Source organism: Mastomys coucha, unplaced genomic scaffold (genome assembly GCF_008632895.1).
Source record: "Mastomys coucha isolate ucsf_1 unplaced genomic scaffold, UCSF_Mcou_1 pScaffold5, whole genome shotgun sequence".
Classification (NCBI taxonomy): domain Eukaryota; kingdom Metazoa; phylum Chordata; class Mammalia; order Rodentia; family Muridae; genus Mastomys; species Mastomys coucha.
In genome coordinates, this window is record NW_022196911.1 from 116,632,317 (window position 1) to 116,643,481 (window position 11,165).

General features: G+C 57.4%; 1 protein-coding gene across 7 annotated transcripts in view; it reads right to left on the reverse strand.

Moving 5' to 3' along the window:
• Positions 1-6,857, reverse strand: part of Aatk (apoptosis associated tyrosine kinase) — a 40,498-nt gene extending 33,641 nt beyond the window's left edge. For 2 of the 7 annotated variants that reach the window (XM_031354740.1, XM_031354739.1), the window contains exon 1: positions 6,517-6,857. In XM_031354740.1, the coding sequence (XP_031210600.1) occupies positions 6,517-6,598 (82 nt within the window). In that variant the 5' untranslated portion in view covers positions 6,599-6,857. Of the gene's footprint in view, positions 1-1,462; positions 1,520-6,233 lie in introns of those variants that run through there. The other 5 variants (XM_031354743.1, XM_031354741.1, XM_031354744.1 and 2 more) reach the window with 5 other exon arrangements.
• Positions 6,858-11,165: the final 4,308 nt, after the last annotated feature.

The window sequence follows — 11,165 nt, forward strand, 5'->3', positions numbered from 1 at the left end:
ACTCAGAAATCCGCCTGCCTCTGCCTCCCAAGTGCTGGGATTATAGGCGTGCACCACCACCGCCCGGCGGTGCGGGTGATTATTAACAAGACAAAATGTTCCAAAAATGTACTATCATGAAGACTTCACAACTCTAAAAATACTGAAAACCATGAATTCTATGCTCTCAGAGACGAACATATAATATGCAAATTACGTCTCAGTCAAGGGAAGGGAGGGGCTAGTAGTAAGGGGAGGGAGGGAGGGAGGGAGGGACAGAGGGAGGGAGTGAGAGAGGGAGAAAAGGAGGAAAGTGGGCGGGGCCTTTCTAAAACACTCATAGGAGCATCACCATGAAAGACAGTCTAAGCTGGACAGAACCCAGTGCCCACCCCCAGTGCCCAGCGGATACCTCTGGTGTTCTGTTCCTAAGGTGTGGGTGACACACCATGGCCTGCAGAGGCCTGAGGCAGCCGTAGGTGGCTCTGTGGGACAAGGGGGCTGCCAGGGCCTGGAGTATGGTCACATCAGTGTGTCCGACTGACATGAGACTTCAGAACCTCAGAAGCACCTAAGCATAGCGCACCACTTAAAATCATTGGGGACTCAAGGAAATTCCACACATGTGCCCCACAAATAGTTCCCGGTCTCCAGAAAACAAATCTGCGAGAGCTAACTGCACCCCTCTTACCTAGGTCAGCCCACCCAGGGCGCCCTGCAGCCACTCAGAGTAAGGCACGAGCTTCAGGAGTGGCTGGCGGGCTGGGCGTGATGTCAAGGGAAGCCACTCGTCACCCTGTTGAAAGCTATTGGCAGTTTCAGAGCAGCCAGTCAGCTCAGTACCTGACTGGTACACACCATTCCTAGGTTCCCTCCTAAGCGGCACAGAGAGTGGGGAAGAATCTTAGGAAATGGGGTGCAGTGGGAAGCCAGAGCCCTAATGGGCCCTTCCTCTGCCTTGCAGCAACGTTCATACTCCTGGCAGGCCTCAGAGCTCAGGCTCCGAGCGCAGGGTGGCCTCCTCCAGTCTGGGATCCTGGCTCCTTATGCCATCAGGGGTTACATGGCAGGTGGGCAATCCCCACAAGGAGCCCAAGGCCAGCTGGTCAAGGCTCCCTGATGCCACGTGCCCAAGTCAGTAAGCCAGCGACAAGAAAGACCTCCCCAGAGACGGAGGTCTGTGAGAAGTGCTGGATTCTGTTCCTTAGCCAGAAGGTGGTGACTCATGCAAATCTTGGGGTGGTGGTATAGAGAAAGAGAAGCTATGGCCACCATCATTGTGAGAGGCACCAGCTTCATCTACCTGAGACAGGTGACCCTGGCTGCCCAGCCCACCTACTACAGAGGCCCTACCCACTCTAGTAACTACCATGGCTTCAGGTAGGGTCCTGGTTGGATCAGAGATCTGATAAATAGTGTGTCCTCCCCCACCCTGGCCTGGCAAGGACAGAGTAGGCAGTGTCCTCCCAGAATACCCACATACCGGCTCTGGGCGCTGCTCCTATGAGACTCCAGCTTTGCTCCACCCAGAGTGGCCTTCTGGAGAACTCCCAACCCCACCCCACCCTCGTGTCCCAGCCCCCTGACCCTAGCCCTGGCCCTGACGGAAGTAGACAGGGGATGCCACGTGACTCTGCCTCCTGTGACAGTCCTCAGGCAACCATCCACCCAGACTGTCAGCCTGGGAACTGGCTCTGGCTTCGGCCACTGCCCTCATTTCCTCTGCCTGCTTCCTGAGCTGGGGGTGGGGTAGGCCACAGACACTGGTTCCAAAGCTACTGGTTCCTCTGTGACAGCTAGGCAGGGCCCAGCCTACAGGGGCCTGAAATCAAAGCCCCAACAGGCACTATGACCCAGATTATCACATGACAAGGGTCAGGGGTGACACGGGGGTCTCTCGACTTATAGACATGGCTCTCAGCTGACTCTCTCCATCCTACCTGGGAACAAGACAGTAAGGGAGGGTCCCCTGATCATGGTCTGCGTCAGGCTCCCTCCAGTTGACCATAGTCCCAAGAGCCATGGGAGAAAAGCAGGTGGTCACAGTCCCAGGAGGAGGCCTGGCAGAGGGCTGGGCACAGCCTGCCCTCAGGAAGTGCTCCAAGAGTGCAGAACAGGTGCCAGAGACATTACTCATCAGGACCCACCATGTACACACAGACACATGGTGAGTTACAGGTCTGCAGCTCCTGCCTCGGTCCCTCGGCCTGATGGGAAACTGCACTATGTTCCCGGGATGCTCTGGGCAGAGATCCCCAAACTGGTGGCTTCTGTGAGAATGGTCCCATCCTGGCCCAGCAGCAAGGAGGCTCAGTGAGGCCTGGGGAGAGGCCTTGTTAGCTCTGGGGTCTAGACAGATCTCTGCTCGTGGTTCCTTTGCTGCAGTCCCCACTTTCCTCTCCCCTGCACCCCTCCCCGTCTCCTCCCGTTTCTGTGTCTTCTTAGCGAGGCATCTGCCATGGGATTTAGGGTTCACCCTGCCTCACTACGATCTCATCTTTACAAATCATCTTCGTAGACCCTCTTTCTAAATAAGACCCCCACCCTGAGGTTCTGGGTGGACATGGAGCCGGTGATATCCCTCAAGGGAGCACGAGCATGCAGATGTTCTGTCCTTGAGATGGAACAGTGGAGCTCAGCAAAGAGCCCTGTGTCCTAGACAGCAGGTTTTGCAGAAGGGTGCTCACGCCCACAAGAATGCCCACAGCGATGCCTGTCCGCTGTATGCACCCACAAGGTGTGTATGTGCAGTGATGCCTGTCCGCTGTATGCACTCACAAGGTGTGTGTGTGTGCAGCGATGCCTGTCCGCTGTATGCACCCACAAGGTGTGTGTGTGTGTGTGTGCAGGTGCACTTGGCCCTAGACATGCCAGACTGAATAAACCTGCCTCATCGGCCATTTGGGAGGTGTGTGTTGCAGGTTTTTTATGTCCATGTCTGCATGTGCCACGCATGTACAGAGCCCTGCATACCTGTGGGTATATGGCTGGGGTGTTGGGGAGGGCAAGCCTTCCCTGGGCTAGCTCTCAGAGAAGCAGCCTGTATATAGCCACTGCCAGCCAGGCCTTTGCCAAGTCACCTCTCAGCCCGGTCACCTGTAACCTAGAGGCTTTAGTGATTCATCAAGATGAGGTCATACTGTGGTAGAGTCGCCTTAAATCCAGGCTCTGACCTTGCTGTCACTGGGCCCACAGTGCAGGGTGACAAGCCAGGGGCAGCGCCTGTACTCTAGGTCTAGCTGCTATGAAGGTCTTGTGAGCTGGTTCCTTCAACCGGGCCCACTGAGGAGCAGGGTATCTTGTCACTCAATGGACACAACTTTTCATAGTTCAAGTATATCTGTGAGGACTCCTGGGGACTCCCTGGCCCATTTCCAGGGCTCCCTTTGGCCCAAGCTCCAAATACACCCATCCACGTGCCACTCAGACCAAGCCTCTTCTGCCACAGTCACCACCATCCCAGCAATGCCAGCTCTGCACCCTGCCACATGTGGACACCAAGGGAGCAGCCATTCCAGAAAGGCACAGCAGGCTCTTCCTTGGGAGCCCAACATGGGGTGAGGACTGGTGCAAGGACCAGGATGTAAGCTGAAAGGCTGGGGATGCCAGGGCACAATGCAGGGAACGACAGAGTGGGACTGCCACGCCTTCTCTGAGCTTCTGCAAGCTGCCAGTGTGGCCACCAGCTCCACAGCCCACAGGCCTCAGGCCAGACCCTGGCAGAGGCCATCGTGACCAGCCTCGCCTGCTGCTTGCCCCTGCTCAGTGGTTCACAGCACCACTTGCAGATAAGAAAGCTCAGGACCAGAAAGGGTCAGACATCAGGAGGTGAGCAAGGGGAGGGGGGAATCTCCCAGAGCCCCGCATGCAGGGCAGCCCCAGGGCATACTGGGAGTTCAGGTTCCTTTGAGGGAAACCCCAGTAAAGCACCCCGTTGGAGTCCCCTTCAGTGGTGCTGCTGGCACCAGGGACAGTACCAGGCCCCAGCAACCCCAGCGTTCTGACCATCTCGGCGCCTGGCACACTGATGTGGAGAGTGAGAAGTTAGATCACGCCCCCCCCCCCCGGCAGCAGTGAGATGACTATGTGGTCATCGACTCCTTCTCCCTCCAGCTGCCCTTGCCCTCCACGGAGACCCCCATCAGTTCTTGCCTTCCATGTTCTGCCTACCTGCAGGGTGATCACAAAGAGGCTGAAAGAGTGGCCCAAGACCACAGAGCAAAGAAGCCACTGGGCCAAGTCTGCCAAGAAATCCTTCATGATCGTCTACATCCTGGATGCCAGGGAGCAAAGAGTCAGACTTGACAGGTAGCCCTTCCGGGTACTTGTCTGGCCAGCACATGAGACCCCATGATTATGTTCAGCCTCAGCAGCCTGACCTGGCCAGTGTGTTTGTGGTGGGGAGGGAGCGCCATGCTAACAGCTTCTACTTCAAATTCATACATCAGTCCTGTAAAGCTTGAAGATGTGGACATAGGCACAAGGGCTTGTCCTAGGGACTGTTGGGAGCAGAGGGAGGAGGAGGGGACACTGGGGAGCCCATAGACACCCTCCTCAACCATTGTGAACATGAGACCTCCTTTGAGTTCTGGTGGCTCCAATATGGACAAGCTCAGATAGACTGTCTCTCCATATTATGAGCATGAAGAAAAGCCACTCCCCCCCTGTGGGTGCAGAGACCAGTTGTGTCCATACCTCCTCACCCCAACAAATAGCTCACCAGGCACCTCCTCCAACCTAGACCCAGCCATAGGCATCACCATCCCATTTTACAGATTGGAAAACAGAGGCAAAGCAAAGACAGACACAGGAACTCTGGGTGGTGGTGAGGGATAGTGGTCTTTGAGCATAGATTTAGTGGGAGGACAGTGGATCCCATATTTCATCTGCAGCACCCACAGGGCCAGGGTTCGTTACCCCAGTGAGGTCCCCAACCTCATCACCACCATCCATGCCCAAGGGTGGGCCCTCAGGGCAGTAGGGACACAATGTCCACAGGCATATGGCTCTCGAGAGAAGTCCTCTTGCCTACAACACTTTCCCCCTTGATCACTAAACCAGCACACTGTAATTACATGGATCGACTGTGCAGAAACGCAAGAGCTGCAGAGCCCTGCTGTTTCTCTGATGTGGGGGAAGGGTGCTTCTGCCCTGGATGCCCTGAAGGGGTGATAGGCCACCAGGGCAGGTCTGGGCCCAGCAGAGGCAGGTGGGAGGGCACATAGATTCCTTCCTACTGTGGTCAGACTAGGTCCCACCCCTACCCGCATCAGCTCCAAGGCCACCTGTCTGTAGTCGGAGTAGCCACCCACTGAAAGGACCAAGGGCTGGATGAGGCTTGCCCTGGAGAACATCCTGAGATAGTGATGCCGCCCGCCCTTGGATGTCTGTCCCTAACAGCAGTCTGGACCTTCCGGTGCTTCTCAAGGCCACCTCCACTCCCACTGACACAGCTGCTAGGCTCTGTGCCTTCTGTGCATGGTGAATGGTGACCTCTAAGCCCACCCAGCTTACCCAGGAAGTCACTTCTGAGCAAAGGACATTTATAGCCCTGTGCCAGGTAGACAGCTCTATCAGCTCCCCTCCCTGGGAGCAAATGCCTTCAGATCCAGCCCTGCCCAGGGGACTCTGTGCATCACTGCAGCATTCTGGCCCCACTCCAGGAGGGAGACCCAGGAGAGTCATCTTATGTGAGCCGGGCTTTGTTTGGGCTGTGCAGCACAAGCCAAAGCTCCGGGGACATGTGGGTGGGACTCCAGGCTCCTCCTGGGCACAGGTTCATTTCCCTCCCTCCCAGGCCAAACAAACAGAATCAGGATTAGAAACAGCTACCCTGGCCCTCTCTGCCCACCACAGCTGCCCCCCTAGCCAGGCAGTTGTGGTAAACACATTACCCCTGTGCCAACTAGCCAGGTAGAGCAAGGTGCCCAACCCCAGGTCCTGTGCAGTTGGTCAGCACCACCTCTCTAGAGTGAGACCTCAGGTGGGCTCATGCTAGGGGTCCTTGTCGGTCCCCACACCCACCACAGGCTGCCGAGGGAGAGGGACATGCTGACTGGACAGGGATTTGCAGAAAACAGAACCAGGATTAGGAAGGGGCCTTCCACCCCAAAACATGGATCAGCAAGCTCCCACAGCAGGCCTGGGCTCCTGCCCTGCCTTGCAGAACACCCCTCACCTCCCCAGGGCCCTGAGTCCTGGCAACATCTCTCCGGGACACCTGGGGCCAACACAGGCCCTCTTGTCCCAGTTACCTGTGCCAGGGAGGCATCCAAAGAGACAGGGGCTGATGCTGCCAGCCAGAGCTGAAGGGGCCGGCTGTGCAGGGTCTGGCCCCAAGGCCTGCCCACCTCCGGAGACCTGTAGTGGGTCCTCGCCGGTCCCTGTTCTTCTGCGGGGACTCAGGGTGGAGAAAGGGTTAATTTCCAGGCAAAATGGGAAACCGTGGCTCCAGCAGCATCATGTCGGCGGTGGGGAGACAGGTGGGGGGGCAGTCGCAGCCGCAAGGCCGCCTCCGAGGGCGCCGCGCGGACTCACCCGGGTCGAAGTGGGAGCTGAAGGCAAAGCTGGGGTTGAAGAAGGACGACGACATGGCCAGGGCCAGCAGCGCGATGGGCATCCCCGGGGCGGGCGCTGCGCTTAAGCTCAGAACGCCGGCGGCCTGGGCCGGCGTTCAGGCATCATCGCCCAGCGGCCTCCGCAGGTGCGGAGCGCACGGCCCCCCGCTCCTAGCGCCCCCAGCCACCGTCGCAGCGCGGGCACCAGTGGGGGCGGCGACAGACTAGGCGCCTCCGCCCGCCGCCGCGGCGCCGCGGGGCTCTGGCTGGTGCAGTCCGAAAACACGCGGGAGCGCGCACGAGGTGGGAGGGGGCGGAGCGGGAGGGGGAGATGGAGATGGGGGCTGGGGGTTACTTTCTGGGACAAAGCAGGGGAGGGGCAGGCAGTTCGTTGGACAATGAAGGAAGGAGAGGGGTCACGGAGGTACGAGGGCTATGGAATGAGGGGGATGAAGACTGAGGGGCGCGGAGGCTGGGGACACGGAAAGGGGACAGAGGCAGGGGAAGAGCACGTAGGTCGTGGGGCACTAAGAGATGGGGAGGGGGCACGGAAGCCGGGACTACAGGGAGGGTGGAGGGGGGTAGGCAGGATCAAGGCTGAGGGCATGGAGGGGAGATAGGAGTGCACAGATGATACGGAGGGGCAGAAGCCTGGGAGGCATGGCGACTGGGTGGAAAGGATAGGGGATCAGGCAGAAGGAGGGACTGAAGGAGGCAGAAGGCTGTGGGACACTAAAGGATGTAGGCTGGGGAGAGGGCACAGAGACCGATGCTATGGGAGCTGAGGAGCACCGAGTGGAGACACGGCACAGAAGGGGCACGCAGGTCTTGGCATACTAAGGGTGTGGGCCGAGGGAAGAGGTATGCAGGCCTACCGGGATGGAGACTGGACGGGACAAGGAGGAGGGACCCCGAGGCTGTGAGATACAGAATGTTGAGTGGAGACAGTGGGGTCACCGAGGCTTTGGGGCTCCTAACTGGGTGGGGATTTGGAGGGAGCAGCCGATGGATGAGGGTGATAAAGGCCAGGAGCACCCAAGCAGGTTATGGTGATAGAGTATGGAGGTCGGAGGTCGGAGGTCGGAGGAGGCTAAGGTGAAGATGAGGGGCCAAGCCCTAGATGGGGGAGTGACTGAGACTGGAAGCTGACTTGAGACTGTGGGTGTCTCAAGAGGTCACTGAGGTCCTGGTGGTTAAGACCCCTGGTTGAGGCCAGGGGTCACACGGGAGTGTCCATGGAGGTGCGGAGCTGGGGTCCTGCTGAGTAGCGGATGGTGGAAGGAAATAGTAGGTGGGGGACTCAGGAGCGCATGGACACAGGGTTACTCGCAGGTTTGGGGGTGGCCTGTCTGGAGGCGCTTACACCTGTTAGGGTGCTGGTTTTGCACTAACCGCCCGCAACTGTGCCACGATGCGACAAATGGCTGCCCCACCAGCGCCGAACAGTCGGGGCTCTTGGAGCGGGCGGCGGCGCCGGGCACCGACGCTGTGCCCTGCGCCCCTCCTCCTCCCGCCGCAGCGCCATCTTGCAGCGCTGCGACGCAGCTGCGGGCCTGGCGGCATGTAGGCGAGGCACGAAGAGGGGCTGTCACCTGCAGCTCTGGGGTCCTGGACAGCCAGTTATACTGCTATTCATTCATTCTTGGCCTAGTTACAGAGCCCGTTGGGAGAGCAAGGGGACTGTGCTAGCCGCTGGGGTGCTGATGGCAGGAGGGCCTCAAGACTGAGGGAGAGGAGGTGTCTGGGTAGAAGATCAGCAGCGACTAGAATAGAGTGGCCAGGGTCAGCAGGATCCAAGGTATCAGAGCTGCCTGATTTTTCTGACACGGTCCTTGTGAAGTCTGGGGGTAGCCACCTCTGTCCATGTTGTCAGCAGAGTGACCCAAAACAGTTCACCTGGAGGGCGAGTAGGCTTTGGGGCTGGTCTTGAGCTCATGGCTGACTAGGTAGGTATTAGAGGATCTTTGAGTTTCTAAGGCTCTTGGAATGCCATGGAAAGGGTGATCAAAGCAGGCCTGGCCCAAAGAAGGACAGTCTCTTCCCACGCCAGGCAGGGGCAGCAATCCCCTCTAGGAAAGGAGACTCCTAGTGTTTGGCTCTCCCATTCCCTGACCAGGGTTGACACAAGGTTCCGAGACTCTTCAGTTAATATACAAAGGCCATATCTAGTAGGGGTTTGGTTGGGCAAGGGCCATTAGGGCCTACAGTAGTGTCACAAAGGTACTGGCAGCTGATGTTGAAGGACACTCTACAGAGTCCTGCTCCATGCAAGGGGCCGTGGGGTGCCATACGGCTTTCCCTGGAAGCAGCTGACCTTGAGGGCATGCATGGCCTGGCAGGGGGCATGTTCATGGAGGAGAGGCAGGCAGAGAGGAGGCCCTGGAGAGGAAGCCTGGGCTGTGTAGAGAGAGGCAGCCAAGGAGCCGTCAGGTCCAAGGGCTGAGGGGCCAGACCTGGAAGAAAGTAATGAGGTACCCACACAGAGGCAATGAAGTGGGGTGCCAACATCTTACAGTTAGGTCTGTCCGTGGGTGGATAAACAAGGCTTGTGTCACACAGTGCAGGCAGAATTGAAACACAGACACGTGCTTCGAGGAACGGGGATGAGCCACAAAAGCAGGCTGCTCACAGCAGAGGCCTAGCAGAAGGCCACAGAGGTCACGATTCTGTTTACAGGAGTGTCCGGAGCAGCCTGGTCCGCAGAGACCGGCCGCAGATGGGGATTGTCGGAATCCCTAGGGAGGGGAAGTCCTGGGTGACCTGGAATTACATAAAAGTGACAGCTATGAGCCCAGAGAATACAGCAAACAGCACTGGCCAACCAAAAGCCACAACAAAACCCTACTGAATCTAACTTCAAAAAAGTTTATGCATTACATTTACTTATTGTGTGTAGACACATCCACTCATGGGTATCCGTGTCATGGCACACGTGTGTGTACGGGTCAGAGAACAGCTTTTGGAATTCTTCTTTCCACTCAGCATGTGGGCTCCTGAGGTCAGATTTGGGTTGTCATGACAGGCAGCAAGTGCCTTTACCCACCGAGCCATCCTGGTTTGAGACAGGGTTTCTCTGTGTAGCCCTGGCTGGCCTTGAACTCACAGAGATCGCCTGCCTCTGCCTCCCGAGTACTGGGCCTCTGCCTCCCGAGTGCTGAGATTAAAGGTGGGTGCTGGGGCTGGAGAGATGGCTCAGCGGTTAAGAGCACTGACTGCTCTTCCAGAGGTCCTGAGTTCAATTCCCAACAACCACATGGTGGCTCACAACCATCTGCAATGGGGTCTGATGCCCTCTTCTAGTGTATGTCTGAAGACAGCTACAGTGTACTCATATAAATAAAAATAAATATGTCTTTTAAAAGAAAAGTGTGTGCGGCCACTGATTGACCACAACGGACACCCCAGGGGTACCCCTACCTACAAGGTCCACACCCTATCAAGGGCACAGCCCTCCAGGCACATGCCCATCTCAACCTTCTGGGAACACAGAGAGAAACTGAGGCACGGCATCATGTACATAGCAAGGTGAAGCCAGACCTGGGATCCATGGGCAGGGGTGGTGACCACTGTGCTCCCATTGTCCCCGTCTTGGGGGAGGGGCCTGTCCCAACACACTCAGAGACAGCTTTTAGCCCTGAACAGAGCCCCACCTACCACAGCTGTGCTCCACAAGCTGGTTGTTTGGCCAAGTGCTGACATTGGCCAGAGACACCAGACGGCAGCAGCAGCCTGCCAAAGTTGCCTCGCCTCCCCGGAAGGTAAAACTCTTGCCCAGAGCTCGTCAGGAACCATCCCGCTCTCTCGCAAAGGGCAAGCCACGGTCTGAGGCTGGGGCTTGAGGGCTGTCCTTTCGTAAAAATGGCTCTCTAGGAAAGAGCTTGTTCCCCTTTCAGCTCTGATGTGTACAGGGCAGGCTGCCGCTGGGGACGCCGGGGTGGGGGAGATGGGCTGCACCTGCTGCTGCTCCAGGCAAGAGAGCGGGCAGTATGCGCTTCCTAACAGCCTCTCCAAGGGGGCAGGGAAATAATAGTACAGCATTACCACAGCTACGGTTCCTGTGCTCTCATAAGCCAAGGCCAGCGCTGGCACAGAAGCAGAGGGCCCACAAGGGCCTGTCCACTGAGGGCTGTGTTAGTTCCAGAATCCTTGAAGCATGGCCTGGCTCCCTTGGCCAGTCCCCACCCCTACCCCGCTCCCTGAGACTGTCCCCTCCCTGGTCCCCTTGGCCAGGCTCCCCCACCGCTGAGACCATTCCCTCCCTGGCTCACCTTGGCCAGGTCAAGGGTTATGCCTACACAGCACAGCTTAGGCACACTTGTTTCTTTGGTTTTTATGTTACTGAAAACATCAGCTGGTATGTTGTTGGACACCTGTAATCCCAGCACTAAGGAGACAGAGCTAGGAGGATTGCTTTGAGTTCAAGGCCAGCCTGTTCTACAGAGTGAGTTTCAGACTACCCAGAGCTACACAGTAGGATCCCATCTCAAGTCAACAAGAATAAGTTAATAAAATAAGGATCTGGCGGGATAGTTCAGTTGGTAGAGTGCTTACCTTGCTTGTATGAGGACCCCGGTTCTATCCCTAGCACCTTGTAAATTAGGCATGGTGGTGTGTACAGGCCGGCCTAAC